We start from the raw sequence: 18,741 nt of genomic DNA on the forward strand, positions 1-18,741 counted from the left end.
ATAAGTGACTAAGGCCAGATTTGAACTCCAGTCCTTTTGACTCCAGGGATAGGGTTCTATGCACTGTACCATCTAGCTGCCCCATTCTTGGCACATCGTAAGTAATAAATGGTTATTGACTGACCACTCATTTATTGATCTGTTTTAAAAATTAAAACCGGGGGCAGAGCCAAGATGGCGAAGTAGAAAGATGCACATACACATAGCTCCGAACCCACAAACCACAGAACGGCTAGAGGGGACCAACCCAGGGCGAATTCTGCACCCAGAGACCACGGAATATTGGAGTGAGGGAGATTTCTGTTCCGGAGAGACCTGCAAACCTCTCGCGGGGGGTCCTTCGCGCCGTGGACTGGGCACTGGGATGGGGAGCAGAGGGCAGCCCTGCCGCGGCCATGACACCGTGAGGAAAAGATCCGAGAGGGCTACGGGGACGGGATCTCCAGCGGCCACGCGGGACCCCCCACCCACAGAGGGACCTGCAAACCTCTCGCAAAAGGTCCGTCGCGCGCTGCAGACGCGGAGCCCAGCCCGGACCTGCGGCGGCCGCGGCTCCGAGAGGCACAGATCTGAGAAGGCTCCAGAGACAGGATCTCCAGCGGCGGCACAAGCCCCCCCACCAACAGGTGACTGACGGGGGTAGGTGAGAGAGTCTCTTTGGCGGGTTGAGAGGGGAGTGGGGTGCCCCCATGGCTCGGGCCCCCCCAGGAGATAGAAGCTGAGAGGCAGCTACAGACAGGGGCTCCCCAAACGGGCGGGAGCCTGGATCCATTGTGGAAGGTCTGTGCATAAACCCCCTGAGGGAACTGAGCCAGAGAGGCGGCCCTGCCCCTGACCACCTGAACTTAATTCTCACACTGAATAGCAGCCCTGCCCCCGCCAAAAACCCTAAGGCGGGAAGCAGCATTTGAATCTCAGTCCCCAAACGCTAGCTGGGAGGACCAGGAGGCGAGGTGGGTGTGAGGAGAACATTCAGAGGTCAGGTCACTGGTTGGGGAGAATGCCCAGAAAAGGGAAAAGAAATAAAACTATTGAAGGGTATTTTCTTGGAGAAAAGACATTTCCTCCCTTCCTTTCTGATGGGGAGGAATAATGCTTGCCATCAGGCAAAGACACAGAAATCGAGGATTCTGTGTCCCAGCCCACCCAATGGGCTCGGGCTATGGAAGAGCTCAAGAGGAATTTTGAAAATCAAGTTAGAGAGGTGGAGGAAAGACTGGGAAGGGAAATGAGAGGGATGAGGGAGAAGCATGAAAAGCAGATCAGCTCCCTGCTAAAGGAGAACCAAAAAAATCTTGAAGAAATTGGCACCTTGAGAACTAGCCTAACTCAGTTGGCAAGGGAGGTGCAAGGGGCCAATGAGGAGAAGAATGCTTTCAAAAGCAGAATTAGCCAAATGGAAAAGGAGATTCAAAACCTCACTGAAGAAAATAGATCTTTCCAAACTGGAATGGTACAGATGGACGCTAAGGACTTTATGAGAAAGACAGATATCTCAGAACATACCGCGCAGATTCGAAAAATGGAAGATAATGTGAAATATCTTATTGGAAAAACAACTGACCTGGAAAATAGATTCAGGAGAGACAATGTAAAAATTCTGGGACTACCTGAAAACCATGATCAAAAGAAGAGCCTAGACATCATCTTCCATGAAATTATCAAGGAAAACTGCCCTGAGATTCTAGAACCAGAGGGCAAAATAAATATTCAAGGAATCCGCAGAACACTGCATGAAAGAGATCCAAAAAGAGAAACTCCTGGGAGCATTGTGGCCAAATTCCAGAATTCCCAGGTGAAAGAGAAAATATTGCAGGCAGCTAGAAAGAAACAATTCAAGTATTGTGGAAATACAATCAGGATAGCACAAGATCTGGCACCCTCTACATTGAGGGATAGAAGGGAATGGAATAGGATATTCCAGAAGTCAAAGGAACTAGAACTGAAGCCAAGAATCACCTACCCAGCAAAACTGAGTATAATACTTCAGGAGAAAAAATGGTCTTTCAATGAAATAGAGGACTTTCAAATTTTCCTGATGGAAGGACCAGAGCTGGAAAGAAAATTTGACTTTCTAACACAAGAATGAAGAGAACCATGAAAAGGTGAACAGCAAAGAGAAGTCATAAGGGACTTAACTAAAGTTGAACTGTTTACATTCCTACATGGAAAGACAATATTTGTAACTCTTGAAACATTTCAGTATCTGGGTACTGGGTGGGAGTACACACACACACACACACATGCACACACGCACACATACATAGAGACAGAGTGCACAGAGTGAATTGAAGAGGATGGGATCATATCTTAAAAAAAAATGAAATCAAGCAGTGAGAGAGAAATATTGGGAGGAGAAAGGGAGAAGTTATATGGGGCAAATTATCTCTCATAAAAGAGGCAAGCAAAAGACTTATTAGTGGTTGGATAAAGAGGGGAGGCAAGAGAAAAACATGAGGTCTACTCTCATCACATTCCACTAAAGGAAAGAATATAATGCACACTCATTTTGATAGGAAAACCTATCTCATAATACAGGAGAGTGGGGGACAGGGGCACAAGCAGGGTGGGGGGGAGGATAGAGGGGAGGGCATGGGGAGGAGAATGCAATCCGAGGTCGACACTCATGGGGAGGGAAAGGACCATAAGAAAATAGAAGTAATGGGGGACAGGACAGGATGGAGGGAAATATAGTTAGTCCTATACAACACAACTAGTATGGAAATCATTTGCAAAACTAAACAGATATGGCCTATATTGAATTGCCTGTCTTCCAAGGGGAAGGGGTGGAGAGGGAGGGAGCTAAAGAAGTTGGAACTCAAAGTGTTAGGACCAAATGTAATGTTCTTACCACTGGGTAACAAGAAATACAGGTTAAGGGGTAAAGAAAGCTATCTGGCCCTACAGGACAAAAGAGAAGACGGAGACAAGGGCAGGGAGGGAGGATAGAGGGGAGAGCAGATTGGTCACAGGGGCAATTAGAAAGCTCGGGTTTGGGGGGGGGAGGGGATAAAAGGGGAGAAAATTTGTAACCCAAAATTTTGTGAAAATAAATGTTAAAAGTTAAATAAAAAAAAAAAAATAAAAAAAAATTAAAACCAAATTGTTTTAATGATTACTGCTGTGTAGTATAATTTGTGATCTGGCACTGTTGTGCTCTCCCTTCATTTCTATATCTTTTCATTAATTTATCTTGAGATTTTTGACCCTTTTTTCTTCCATATGAAGTATCGCTTTGGCAATTGTTATCAATTGAGTAGTATGGCATTGAACAATCAAAGTGTTGTTTGTTATATTATCATTTTTATTATGTTAGATCATCCTACCAATTAGTACATAATATTTTACCAATTATTTAAGCCTGTCTTTTTTTTTTTTGTAAATAGTTGTTTATAGCTGTATTGTGTATGCGTTGCTTATATATTGTAAAATATGCTGTGGAATATTTAATACATTCCTTAATAATTTTAAATGAAATTATTTTTTAATCTATTTTTAATTATAGCATTATTAAATAACTACCCTGATATAGTTAGTTGTCTCTAGATCCATACTACCCTCAGAAGATTCTCCTGTTTGCTCTCTCTTCACATGGTATAAAAATCCCCATCTGCCTTTTTAAAACATTGCCTTTTTTGCACGTTGTCTCCTCCACTAGAATGTGAGCTTCTTGAGGGCAGACATGGACTGTTCTTACCCTTATTTGAATCCCAAATGCAGTGCTTAGTACTAATACTTGATAAATACAAAGGCCCGACTTTATGAGTTAAAGAGTCTCCATTTAAGAAAATCTTATAGAAAATTGGACAACAGTATGGAAGAAATTAGATTTATTCTAATACTCATGAATATACAAAAATGTCTCCAATATTAAATGTCACATCATAAACAAATTAGAAAAAGTTAGAAAAAAATTACCTGTCAGAACAATAACAGGATAAAGGTTCTTTATCACAAGAAGAAAAAATGGATAATTTTGATGGTATAACATTTTAAATGTTTTTCCACTGACTTTTAAAGGGAGAAATTAATTGGGAAAAATCTTTGCATTAAATATCTCTGATAAAGGTCTTATTTCTTCTTTTAGTTTTCACCATTCACTTTTATAAGTTTTGAGTTCTAAATTTTCCCCTCTCCTTCCCCTCCTCACTCTCGAAGACAACATGCAATGTAATATGGGCTTTATGTGTAAAATTATATTAAAAATATTTTCACATCAGTCACATTGTAAAGAAGAATCAGAACCAAAGGGAAAAACCACGAGGAAGAAAAAACAACAATGAAAAGGGAAAATAGTGTGCTTCCATCTGCATTCAGACTCCATAGTTCTTTCTGTGAATATGGACAGCGTTTTTCCATCATAAGTTTTTTGGAATTGTCTTAAATCATTGCATTGCTAAGAAGAGCTAAGTCTATCAAAGTTGGTCATCGCACAGTGTTGCTGTTACTGTGTACGGTGTCTACTCACTTCACTCGGCATCGGTTCATATAAGTCTTTCCAGGTTTTTCTGAAATTTACTTGCTCATTATTTCTTACGAAACAATAGCGTTCCTTTACATTCAAACACCACAACTGGTTCAGCCATTCTCCCAACTGATGGGAAACCCTTCAATTTTCACTTCTTGGCCACCACAAAAAAAAGCTGCTATAAACATTTTTGTACATGTAGGTCTATTTCCCATTTTCATGATCTCTTTGGGGTACAGACCTTGAAATGGTATTTATGAAAGAAAGGGTATACATAGTTTTATAGCCCTTTGGGCTAAAGGTCTTATTTCCAAGAGTGATGAAAAACTGATTCAAATTTATAATAAAAAATTGCCAATCCCTAATTCATAAACAGTCTTTATATATGAATAAACAGGTCACAAGAGAAGAAACCTGGTGTATATATAGTTATATATATTTTTAAAGTGTTCCAAATAACACTTAATTGGAAGAAGTCAAACGAATGGGACTAATATTTCACATCAATCCATTAGACTGAAACATGCTATCCTTTATAGAGAGATGATGAATTTATAATGCAAAATGAGATTTTTTTTAAGGGAATTGTTTTGGTTGACTATGCATATTTACCACAAGAAATTTGTTTCTCTTTTCTTTTTTCCCTATTGGGGTGGGGTGAGAGGGAGAGAAAATAGATACTTGATAACTAAAAAAATATAGAGGCGGGAAGGGGTGTTACAGATGGGAAATGTTGCATACTGTTTCAGAAGAAGTATTAGTTTTATTTAACTAACTGTTTTACTTTTTTATGAGATCTCATGAAGTAGATATAATCTGTAAATGTAAAGAACAAAATGCATCCATAAAACTTAAAAAAATACAAGTGCCGCATTCTTGATAAAAGGCATTGCACAATTCCCCCTAGTTTCCATACTAGGTGTGGTTCTTGTAAATTTGTTTGTTTTAAACTACTTGTAAAAGTTTAAATCTTTTCCCTACTGACCTGGCTAAAACTTTTACAGCTAGTTATCTTCTTTAAATAACTTGATCACCCCCAGTCAACTTTCTTCGTCTCAAAAATCCCACACCTTCACTTTCATCTTACCCCACCCACTAATCCACTCTGTGGCTTTGCCATCTATTCTTATCTTTATTTTTGCTTCCTGTGCTTTTTATTGCCAAATTCTCTTTTTCTTCCATAACTCTGTCTTTAGTTTCTACTTCTCAATCATCTTTGATCTTTTTTCTTTCTTTTATACCTTCCTTTACCCTTCATCCTGTTCCTCTTACATCCAGAAAATAGAATTAGGATCTAGTGATTGTTCTTTACATTTTCGTCAGTTTCTGCCAAATTTCTCGTCCTCCAATTCAATGTCTGACCCATTTCACTAGTCCAAACCTCTCCAAATTATCGGAGTATTTTTCTTCTTATTCAGGTAAAAGTCATTTTGTGTTCTTTTGTTCTTTTTCTTGTAACTCCTGAAGCTGTAAGTAGACTTGATCTCTTGGGACCTCCGTTCCCTCATCTGTAAAATAATAGGGTTGGACATTGATATCTAATGTTCCTTCAAGTTTTATGATTTTATGTGTTTATTCTATTGGATTATTCTAGGAGAAGGAAAAATATGCTGATGGATATTTTTAGTTGAGCAAATGAAATCATGGGTATAGACAGGGAAAAGATTGGACCTGTGATTTCACTGGTATAAGGTACTCCTCTGTCAAAGCAGGCCAGCACCTTCTATGGCCTGTGTGGTCTTAGATAGATGCTTAGAACAGGATGAGATGAAGTGACTTGCCCAATGTCATACAACTGGTATGCATCAAAGGCAGGATTTCAATGAAGATCTTCCTGCTTTTAAGGGGTGTGTGTGTGTGTGTGTGTGTGTGTGTGTGTGTGTGTGTATGTTTAAACACTATCCATTAAAACAAATGTAATCTATTGATATCCCAAGGTCCTAGAATCTGTTATTGGAAGGCATCATAGGTGTTGAATCAAAGTACTTTGCAAACCTTTGAGTGTCTGATTTTGTTATCATTATCATCATCATCATCATCGTCATCATCATCATCATCATCGTCATCATAGCAATCTTGACAACTGCTCATCTATTCTTCTCTTAAAGAGCTACAGGTATAGGGAAATTACTTCTTCCATTTAATTTTTTATATAGTTCCTTATACTGATCTGAAATCTACAATCCAAAAACTTCTCTCCATTGGTCTTAATTCCTGAGGTCAAATAGAATAAACTTTGTATTTGAAATTCCACTGATGGGGATCATACTAAGAATTTTTGGTCTCCATTTTAGAAATAAACCAAATAAAGAATAACAAAAAACACATACACAACAAAACTAAGAGAGGAGAATAACACTTAGGCAGGATATTGATAAGATTACAGGTCAAAATGCTCTAAATTTCTCAAATTTTATAGTGAGATGTAATAGTTTTTTATAGTAAGGTGTAAAAGTTATAATAGTCAATATTTTTTTTTGGGAAATTTTTAGCCCTCTTTGCCAATCTTATACATTTTCATTGACTGTACGTAACCCTCTTTGTTGTGATGTAGGCAATAGCAGTCTGCTGTAACACACACTGAATTGTTATGGTTAGAACTCATTTGGTTCTTGTATATGTGGTTCTTTTAAAAAAAGATATTCAGATTAGCGTTTAGCGTCACTATGCTTGAGATTCCCTTAATTTGTTTTTTTCAGACCTCTTTCCAATCCTCGGTATTGGACTGCATTTGCAGGAATTTTGAGGCAGTCTGTGATGTTCTATGGAAATGGATATAAAGTGCAAAAAGTAATTTCTCATCCAAGCTATGATTCTAAAACTAAGAACAATGATGTTGCTCTTATGAAGTTGCAAACACCATTTGTATTTAATGGTATGTATTTACTTTTGTCCACTTTATGGTGTATAATAATTTAGTGGAAAGAATATTTTGAATAAATCACAAGAAAAATTGAAGAAGGATCTCTGTTAGTAAGAAAGAATTTAAGATGAATTTTATAAGGTGTAAACCCTCCCTTCTTCCCTTACCTCTCAGTCCAAATAGCAGTTGACAGTTTCAGTTGTTTGTCTGACATAACCTGAAAGAATGCCATTAATATTGCTTTGATTATGGGATTTCCACCCCCCCCTCCCCGATTCATTAAGTTATTACATTGTGCTAGGAACTATGCTATGTGCTGAGGATACAAAGAAAAGAGCAAATATATTCCCTGCTTTTAAGAAGCTTGCTTTCGAATGGAAGAAACAGCATGCATTTAAATTGGTACACATATAGTACATACAGAGGAGATGGAAGATAACCTTAGAGGGGAAGTCATTAACATCTAGGGAGACCCAGAAAGACTGAACTGAACCTTAATGGAAACTAGAGACTAAGGTATAGTTTATAAGGGTGTAGAGGATGGTGACACTCTTGTGGTGTCCAGTCGGATTTCTTTGAGGAAAAGCAGTGGAAGAAATATTCTTTTTTTCAGACCATTTCACAAGTGTGAGAATGGACAATCATTTTTTATGTTTTTATTTTAAAACAGACAAAATAAGACCAGTGTGTTTGCCTAACCCAGGAATGATGTTTGAACCCACTCAATTATGCTGGATATCAGGATGGGGTGCAACCTATGAAAAAGGTGAGATTGCCATTTCTAAGAAGTAATGGTTTGGGGATCATATTCAATTGGTGGTTTTACCAAGGAATTCAGTTAAAATAGTCGAACATATAGTAACTGCTTCACAATCATACAATTAATAAAGATTATTGCTAAACCTACAATTATAGGTTAAAGCAGAAAAGACACAAAGACAAAGGTTTAGCTAACTTAACAAAGTTCTAGAAGTTCTAGAGCAAGATTCCAAAGGACTGGCCTTTACCATGATGGAAGGGTTGGGGTGAAGTTTGCTAGGAGGATTTTTGAGATGGGAAGTAGAGACCATGATTGGTTATTTCTGACATAAACAACTTGGAATGGCTTCTAATCAATAAAAATATATGTTAGCAATATTTCTGTATAATTGATATTCTAAGGTCAGGTTCTTTATGCTTCAAGTATCCGATTAGTGTAGAAGTGTGGGCCAAAGTCAGGTCTGCCTGAATCTAATTATATGACTTTGAAGACAGCCAATAAAATTCATTCAGCAATGATGATGCATCTTATTATTAGGGACAAAGTCCCAAATTCTGTATATTTTTTCCCCTGTCCCATATGAAATACACCTCTGCTGTATCAATGTTGCTCCCTTTCTATTAAGATTTGTTTTCCATTCCTGCTTAACTCTTCTCACTGACATAGAAATTATTTACAGAGACTCATGGAAATGGAGTAGGGATGCAGAAATGAGTTCCTAGGGAATGTCTTCAGCACGTAAATGGTGTAACTCTGGATCTGTCACCTTGTGGGTAGCATATGTTGATCTGCATTCCTAAGTATTTAGAGCTGTTTATCTTCACAATGGTGTTTTTACTGTTTAAATAGTTATTCAGCTTCTGCTTACTTCACCATGCATCATTTCATATAAGTATATTTAGTCCATACAAGTATTTCTTTGAAATCATCCTTTCTTCATGTGTGTGTGTACACACATATGAGGTGTAGGGTGTATTCAGGGAGGACCAGTACCTTTGGCGTGATGGCTGCTGAGCCCTTTTCAGGGCTCTTTCCACCTTTGGTGTCCACCTGTTCCACCCAACTCTCAGCTGTGAGTCCAATAAGCTACAGCACGTGCAGTTGCCACACCCCGGTAAATCATTTTGGCAGATGGGCAAAAGCAGGTTGAGGGTAACCAAGAGTTCTCAGACCCATTGGTGAGTTAGGGGGGTGTCTACCCCAAGCATGTGAAGACTTTCTCTGGTGGAATGGGTAGATGAGAACAAATTGTTCCAATGGCCATGTAGGCAGATGAAGCAAGCAGTGTGGAGTGCTTAGAGCTTGGTTAGACATCAAAGATGCCAAGGTTGTCCACTGCATCCTGAGCCGTCACCAGCCATCTTGACTCTGTCCTACCACTGGACTATGATGACTCTGGAGGAGATAGTGAGGCTGACGACTTCACGCAACTCTGTCTCACTTAAGTCAGATTTAAGTACAAATCAAAAGACATCACCCATACCATTTTACTATTATGCCTCAAAGTCCTATGGTGATGAAACAGCAGGTGTGGATACACTAGGAACTGTAGTCACATCTCTGCACACAGGCAGCCCAGGCCATAGGGTCATTTCTCCCTAGAAGCAGCAGTGGGAGTCAGCAGCCCTCTGAGTGTCGGAGCAGCCTTTTAAGGATCGCACTGCTTGCCTCCTGATGTGAGAAAGGGGGCTAGAAAAGGTGCCCTAAACATAGTTTGCTTACCCAACCCTGGCCCGATTTCCATGGCAGGTGGGGAATCCCATTATGGGGTCAAAACATAAAAAAATGTACAAAATATACAAAATCATCTGGAAAGATGATTCCACTCACCATCAGTACATGGAATGTGCATATAGTAATAGATATCACAAAATCCAGTAGACCTGAAAGACGAACTGCTCTTGTTGCAAGAGAACTCAACAGGTAGTGCATCCAAATAGCAGCCCTGAGTGAAACAAAGTTGGCAAACATGGGGCAGGTGATCACATGGTGCTCAGAAGAAGCAATACAAGGACACTTTCAAGGTCTGGTAAGGAGAAGGGTAAATGTGAAAGGGAGAGAAGGCAGAATTCCAACTTATTGAAAAAATAAAATATTCTATGGAAAGACATTTACACTAGCAACTGTGATATAATACACACACACACACACACACACACACACACACACAATTACAAAGGAAGGGTCCAAAGTGTTATGGGAAATTTTAGAAGGAAGTGATTACTTTCACTGAGAGAGTAGATGGTTTACAAAGTGATACCTTATTTTGGACTGGAAGGAAAGGATGGATTTTGAAATGCAAAAGCGAGGAAGGGGGTACACTAAAGGAATAGACAATAATATAAAGAAAGATACAATCAATGATGTGCTGTGGCTAGCTCAAACCAGCTTGACAAATTATGATAAACCAATGGATAAATTTTCAGTGTCAGCATTTATACCCTAGAAATCATTAAGTGCTACAAATCAGATCTTGATTTATTTTTTTTAAGTATTTGAAAACTACTTATAATGCAGATTAAATTTAAAAGTATGTTGTGATATATATATTTCCCTTGAGAGGTGGTGGTTAAACATTTACCAACACACCACTGGGCATAACAAGAAGGAAGCTTGGAAAGAACAAAAAGTGAGAACTTGAGGATGGAAAAAGTGTGGGTGAAATATACAGTATGGGAAGATGATTAATTATAGAAAAGAGAGGTTAGAGTCAAATTGTGGAGTAAGTTTACCCTCCTACCCCCACCCCCAGCTAAAATATAATAGGGAACTCCCTATAATGAAATGGTGTATAAGGAAAATTATTTAGTCAGGTGTGAAGGATGAATTGTGGAGGGTACAGACTAGAGGCTTTAAAGAACAATTGGAGGATATCATAGTAGTACGTACAGGAAAATATAAGGGTCTGGCCTAGGGTTGATGCAATAGGAGCAGAGAGCAGGAACATGTAAGAATCTTGTTGAGGTAAAATCAGTTGGATTTGGCAACTGATTGAATATATGAGGCATGAGAACAGCATCTCTAAGAAGATGAAATTTCTTGTCTGGAAGGATGAGTATTGCCATTAACAGAAAGAGAAGTTGATGTCAAGAAAGAGAGGTAAAAAGTTTAGTTTCAAACATATATTGATTTTAAGGATCTAATAGCATATCCAGGTAGAACTATCCAGCTTGCAATTGGAAACAAAAAGAAAATAGGAGATACAGATTTAGGAGTTATCTCCATAGAGGTGGTAAGTGAAGCCATGAGAGCATAAAAGAGTGCCTAAAGGACAATTTTAGGGGAAGTCTGTATTAGGGTAGATGAGGATGATGAAAATCAGTCCTGGAGATGGAGAAGAAACAATAGAGATACTAAAGGAAGAGAACTTTAGAATGTAGTTTGCAGAAAGTGAGAGAGAGATAGGGCATGAGGAAGGAAAAAGATAGTCTCATGTCATATACCACCAAAAGGTTAAGGAGAATGAGGAAAGAAAGGCCTCTGGGTTTTTTCATTAGTGAATTTGGAGAGAACTGTTTTAGTAGAATGGTGGGAATGAAAGCCAAATTGCAAGAGGTTAAGGAGTGAGTAGATAGTAAAAGGAGAGGTAGCCAGTATAGGTAGGTTTCTAGAAATTTTCAGTGAAGGATGATAATTTGGGTAGGTAGCAAAGTCAAAAGAAGGAGTCCTTTTCCTTTTTCTAAAGATAGAAGATGCCCATGTATACTTTTAGGGTGAAGGAAAGGAGACACAAAAGAGGAAGATAGTAAAGATACCTAAAGCAGAGAGAGCCTGTCTTCAGACAGGAGCATTGATGGATGAAAGCCAAAGAATGATGGGGAGGAAGGAATGAGATTGAAGGTAGTGGTACCATTAGCTAGGGGAAATCATTATTTCTTATTATTATTGGAAAGGCAAAGAAAGATGTGGATATTAAAGGGTTTAGAGGGGTTGAGTGAGTTTACATAGGATGACTTTAATCTTTGTAACATAGAAGGTAAGGTCAAATTTGACTTTGAAGAAAGGAAATTTGGAACAACCATTGTTAGGAATATGATGAAGATTCAATATGAGATTGTTTTAAAAATTACCTAGTAGAAGTTAAGGATCACTTGAAACTAGGTAACATAAATTTGTGATAGATGGCATAATTTTGTGGTTTCCTTCAGTAGTATTTGGCAGGCTGAGAGTGAATATCCAAGCTTGAGGGCTTTTGATGTTGAAACAGCAGAAGATCTAAGAGATTGGAATGTGAAAGATAGAGCATTGTTGAAGAGGCTGACAATATATTCATGGATAGGTAAAGTGGAATGTGAAACAATACCACAGTTGATACATTGAGAAACTAAAAATTGAAACATATATGATTATGGAAAGACAGAAAATTGCTTTCAAAAGAATTTTAGAATTCCAGGATTTTCGAAGTGCAACATTTATGGTGCTTGAATTGGATAGACATCTATCACTCTGGAAATAAAGATCCTTATGATTCTTTCTGAAGAAAAAGTGATGGCCCAAACTTTAAAAAAAGTTATTTTCAGTTTTCACCATTCACTTCCACAAAATTTTTATGTTCAGATTTTCTCCTCATCTCCCACTCCCCCCACCCAAGGACAGCATGTATTTTAATTACCTTTTCCTCCAACCTGCCCTCCTTTCTGTCACCCCCCCCCCCTTATTCCCTTCCCTCTATTTTCTTGTAGGGCAAGATAGATCTATCCATCTATCCATCTAATCTATATATCTATAACCCATTGCCTATATATCTTATTTCCTAGTTGCATGTAAAAACAACATTTAACATTCATTTTTAAAGCTTTGAGTTCCACATTCTCTCCCTTCCCCCCTCCCCATCCACCCTCATTGAGAAGGCAAGGAACTTGATAGATTATATATGTCTAGTCATGCAAAACACTTCTATATCAGTAATGTTGTTAAAGATTGTATTTCCTTCTATCCTGTCCCACCCTCCATTTATTCTCTTCTCTCCTTTGACTTGTCTCTCTATCAAAGTGCTTGCTTCTGATTAACCCTTCCCCCAATCTGCCATCCCTTCTATTATCCCCCCTCTCTTATACCCTTCCCCTTTGCTTTCCTGTTGGGTAAGGTACACTTCCATACCCAATTGAATATGCGTGTTATTCCTTCCTGAAGCCAAATCCAATGAAAGAAAGGCTCACTTATTCCTTCTTCCCTTCCATTGTAAAAGCTCTATCTTGCCTCTTTTATGTGAGATGATTTACTATATTCTACCTCTCCCTTTCTCTTTCTCCTAGTATATTTCTCTAAACAATTTTCTTTCTTAGATATTATCCCTTCATATTCAGCTTACCCTGTGCACTCTGTCTCTCTGTCTCTCTTTTTCTGTCTCTGTCTCTGTCTCTCTCTCTCCATACATACATTCATATGCATATATACACACACATATATTCCTTTCAACTATCCTAATACTGAGAAAGTTCTCACAAATATAATTTTTCCATGTAGAAATGTAAACAGTTCAACATTAGTAAGTCCCTTATGTTTTCTCTTTCCTGTTTACCTTTTCAATCATTCTCTTGATTTTTGTATTTGAAAGTCAAATTTTTTATTCAGCTCTGGTCTTTTCAGTAAGAATGCTTGAAAGTCCTCTGTTTCACTGAAGTTCAATTTTTCCCCCCTGATGTGTTATACTCAGTTTTTCTGGGTAGATGATTCTGGGTTTTAATCCTATGTCCTTTTATCTCTGGAATATTATATTCCAAGTCCTTTGATCCCTTAGTGTAGAAGCTGCTGCTTCTTGTGTTATCCTGATTATGTTTCCACAATACTTGAATTGTTTCTTTCTGGCTGCTTGTAACATTTTTCTCCTTGATCTGGGAATTCTGGAATTTGGCTACAATATTCCTAATAGTTTTCCTTTTTTGATCTCTTTCGGGAGGTGATTGGTGAATTCTTTCCATTTCTATTTTGCCCTCTGTTTCTAGAATATCAGGGCAGTTTTCAATGATGATTTCTTGAAAGATGATGTCTAAGCTCTTTTTTTGATCATGGCTTTCAGGAAGTCCAATAATTTTTAAATTATCTTTCCTGGAGCCATTTTCCATGTCAGTTGTTTTTCCAATGAGATACTTCACATTGTCTTCTATTTTTTCATTCTTTTGGTTTTGTTTTATAATTTCTTGATTTCTCAAAGTCATTAGCTCCTTTCTAATTTTTAAGGAATTATTTTCTCCAGTGAGCTTTTGGACCTTTTTCCATTTGGCCCATTGTGCTTTTTAAGGCATTCTTTTTCTCATTGACTTTTGGGATCTTTTATCATTTGGGTTAGTCTGTTTTTTAAGATGATATTTTTTTCAGTGGGGGATAATAGAAGGGATGGTCAAAGGAGAGAAGAGAATAAATGGAGAGTGGGACAGGATAGAGGGAAATACAATTATATATATATATATATATATATATATGTATATATATATATATATATATATATATATATACATATATATATATAGAGAGAGAGAGAGAGAAGAGAGAGAGAGAGAGAGAGAGAGAGAGAGAGAGAGAGAGAGAGAGAGAGAGAGAGAGAGAGAGAGAGAGACTGACTGCTGGTTAGTATGAGTGAAAGGGTTTGTTTGTGAATTTCTTTAAGGGAAGCCTGCTTGTGATTTGTTTAATGGAGCTGGTTTGTGGGAAGCTCAGCAAGGGGAAGGCCTGGGGATGGTGTTGTTCTCTGCATTGCTATTGTGTATAGATTTTTGTTACTATGATGGATTTGGCTTTATGCTGTCTGAATAAATGTTTTGGTTCTGTCTTCCATGTGGAGAGTCTGTGGTATTTTGCAATTCAGAATTACTCTGGGATATTCATGGTCACCTTAGGCTCTGTGAATATCACCTTAGCACTACAGGCTACTGCTGCCCTGGAGCTGGGGCTGGGGCAGGACCATGCTCCCTCTCAGTCAGGTGAGAGACCTTTCCACTGACCTTCAAAACTGTCTTTGGAGTTTGAGAGTTGAGAAGTCTGGAAACCACAGCTACCTCCAGAGATTTAGTCCCTGAAGGCCTGCTCCAGCTTGGTCTGTGCTGGTGTGGTCCATGCCAACTATGTTCCACTCCCAGCCCAGTGCAATAGATTCTTGCAGTCAGCCTCTTCCAGATTGTCTTGAGCTAGAAATTTGCTTCATCTGTCATTTTATGACTTTTGCTGCTCTAGAATTTGTTTAGAGTCATGTTTTACAGTTTTTGAGGGGTTTTGGGGGAGAGCTCTAACAGGTCCCTGCTTCTACTCTGCCATTTTGGCTCTGCCCCCAATTTTAAATTCTTTTCTGTAGGTTGCTCGACTTTAATTAAAATCAGCTTTGTAAATCTGGATGTCTGAAAGAAAAGTGCTCATCTAGAATAATCTTTAACAAATGAAGTAATGCCTTCTCTTGTTTATTAGCACTTGTTGAGTGCTGAAAGTACTTGGTGCTCTGTAACACTTAACATCAGATATGGTCTGTTCCAGTTTGAATGATGATTCAGGCTTCTTAGATAGATGACTGATTAGCAATGAAATTTCAGAATAAGGAAAGGAGGGGAAAGGGTGCTATAAAAGAATGAAACATGAATATAATTGCTATGATAGCAGTTTAGGAGAGTGCCTATTAACCCTTCCAGTTGAAATGATCCATCCTCATCTTAAATTTTATGGTCATATATTTGATCCTCAGGTAAGACTTCAGACTTCTTGAATGCGGTTATGGTACCCATAATAGAACCTTCGAAATGTAATAATCCATTTGTCTACAATAACATGATCACTCCTTCCATGATTTGTGCTGGATATCTCAGAGGGAAAATTGATTCCTGTCAGGTAATTACTGTTTTATGTTCAACTATGGGAAATGTTATTTTGGCCCTGTGTATTTCTTTTCTTTTTTATTTTTTCATTTTAACATTTCAAAAAAAAAATTGAGTTCCAATTCTCTCCCTCCCTTCAGCTCTTCCCCCACCCCTTGAGAAGGCAAGCAATATGATACTCATTATACATGTGGTCATGCAAAACATATTTTCATGTTAACCACTTCCTAAACCATCTTATTTTTAAGTTTAATTTTTATCAATTTTGAACTTTAATATAAAAAGATATATAAAGAACATTTCACAGCAGAACATAAAAAATGATGCAGTATCAAACCATGAATTTTCGTTTCACACTGTTTAATTTTTTAAAAAAACTATATAATAAATACTACAAATAATTTTCAAAACTACCTTGCTTTTCTGTGCTTCCTTCTAAGTTTTCTTTTGTTCTCTGCTGTACATTTAAAATTTTTTCTCCCTCCCTTCCCAACCCACCTTAGAGAAGGCTATTAGATGAAAATATGTGTGTATAAATATATGTATTTACATGTATATATGTATATATGAAATATGTATATATATAAAATTATACTGTACATACTTCTATTTACCAGTTCCTTCTCTGCACATGCATAGCATTTCCTTCATAGATCCTTTCTAGTTGTAGTTAATTTGAGTAATCAAAATGACTTAGTTGGTCAAACTTGTTCTTAAAATGATATTGCTGTTACTGTGTACAACATCCTCTTGCTTCTAGTAATTTTAGTCTTCATTATTTTCATGCAAGTCTTTTCATGTTTTTCTAAAATCAACTAGCTGATCATTTCTTAAAGCACAGTAGTATTCCATTATAATCATATGCAACAACTTTTGTAACCATTCTCCAATTGATGGACATCCCCTCAATTTCCAGCTCTTTGCTACCATGGAGAAAGCTACTGTAAATATTTTAAAACATGTTATTTTCCTTTTTCCATAATCTTCTTGGGAAACAGATCTAATAGTGGCATTGCTGGGTTAAGAGGTATAAATAATATTATAACCCTTTGGACAGAATTCCAGATTGTTCCTCAGAATGGTTGGATCAGTTCACAGTTCCACCAAAGTGAATTAGTGTCCCAGTTTTTCCACATCCCCTCCAACATTTGTTATTTTTCCCTTTAATCATTTTAGCCAATCGGATATAAGATGATATATCAAAGTTGCTTTAATTTACATTTTTCTAATTGGCAAGATTTCCAATTTGGTGTTAAATTGGGGATTTTAATTTGTTCTTTTTCTAGTTTTTTAATTAGATACTGTGGCAATTAAAAAAGGTTTGAGAGACAGATTCTAGGTAATTCAATCATTTTATTAAAAAAACAGTATGTTATTAAGAAAAGGTTTGTCATTTGGCCATCTCTTAGACTGAAGACAGTTGTGGATGCAGGCTCACACTTTATATACCCTTGAAATAGTTCATGTTCCTGAGAAATGGCATTTAACTCTGATTGGATGAAACAATGGAAGGTGAGCTATATTAAAATGAAAGGTTGACTGTGATATCACATCACCCTTTAAACAAGAAGTTATCTCAGTAGCCGACCACCCACAGCTTTGGGCTATCTATTCAAAGATATAAAAAATACTCTGCCCAAGCCTGAGCAGGACACAATAATTTTGCCCAGAGGGGGGTCTTGAATGAGAAAGTCTTATCTCATTATCAGCAATGTCCTTCAAATCATGAGTTTGGAAGATGGGGAGAGCTCTGATTCTCCCCTAATTATTGATTATTAATAATTATTTCTCTCAGGTACTGAATTCAGTGGTCTGCTCTCTCTATTTTATTGATATAAGCATTTAGAGATATAAATTTTCCTTTGATTACTGCTTTTGCTGCATCCTACAGGTTTACATATGTTGTCTCCTTATTGTGATTCTCTTCAATGAAATAATTGATTCTCTGATTTATTCTTTAATCCATTTATTCTTTAAGATTAAGACTGTTCAGTCCCCAGTTAATTTTTAATCTGTGTTTCTATGGTGCCTTTTTGAATATAATTTTTAATTGCACTGTTACCTGAAAGGGATGCATTTAATATTTCTACTTTTCTGCATGTAGCTATGAAATTTTTATGCCTTAATATATGGTCAATTTTGTAAAAATGTATGTACCCCTGAAAAAAATTTATTCCTTTCTATTCGCATTCAGTTTGCTCCAGGTATCTTATCATATTTGTCTTATCTATGATTCTATTTATCTCCTTAACTTCTTATTTATTTCTTAGATTTATGTAATTCTGCTACCTTTTATCATAATGTAGTTTCCCTGTTTATCATTTTTAATTAAATCTGTTTTAGTTTTAACTTTTTCTGAGATGATTGCTACCTTTGCTTTTTTTTAACCTTTTCAAAATTTTAACTCTGTGTGTATCTCTGATTTTAAAGTTTCTTTCTTTTAAAAAACATATTGTCAAGATTCTGATTTTTAATCCATTCTACTATGTTTCCATTTTGTGGGTGAGTTCATTCTAATGAAATGTTTTGTATTCTCTTCTATTTTTTCATTCTTTTGATTTTGTTTAGTTATTGCTTGATGTTTTATAATGTCATTAGCTCCCCCTTACCCAATTTTAGTTTTTAAGGAGTTATTTTTCTTAAGTTTTTTTTTTTGGGGGGATCTCTTTTTTAAATTGGTTGAATTTCTTTTCATAATTTTCTTGGATTGCTCATATTTTTTCCCCTCAAACTCTTGTTTGATTTTACAAGTCCTTTTTAAGCTCTTCCAAGAAATCTTTTTGGACTTACAACCCTTTGATGTTTTTTTTTGATGTAGGAGTGGATTTTTAAACTTATCTATGTAATTCTG

At 37.1% G+C, this 18,741-nt stretch overlaps 1 protein-coding gene across 6 annotated transcripts in view; it reads left to right on the forward strand.

Annotated features, from left to right (window-relative positions):
- The window catches only part of TMPRSS2 (transmembrane serine protease 2), a 161,490-nt gene that overhangs the window by 82,736 nt on the left and 60,013 nt on the right, over positions 1-18,741 (forward strand). For 5 of the 6 annotated variants that reach the window (XM_072614769.1, XM_072614772.1, XM_072614770.1 and 2 more), the window contains 3 exons: positions 7,168-7,343; positions 8,002-8,097; positions 15,761-15,903. In XM_072614769.1, coding sequence (XP_072470870.1) covers positions 7,168-7,343; positions 8,002-8,097; positions 15,761-15,903 — 415 coding nt within the window. The remainder of the gene's footprint in view (positions 1-7,167; positions 7,344-8,001; positions 8,098-15,760; positions 15,904-18,741) is intronic. The other variant, XM_072614774.1, reaches the window with a different exon arrangement.

The sequence above is a fragment of the Notamacropus eugenii genome, chromosome 5, assembly GCF_028372415.1.
Source record: "Notamacropus eugenii isolate mMacEug1 chromosome 5, mMacEug1.pri_v2, whole genome shotgun sequence".
In the NCBI taxonomy this organism is placed as follows: domain Eukaryota; kingdom Metazoa; phylum Chordata; class Mammalia; order Diprotodontia; family Macropodidae; genus Notamacropus; species Notamacropus eugenii.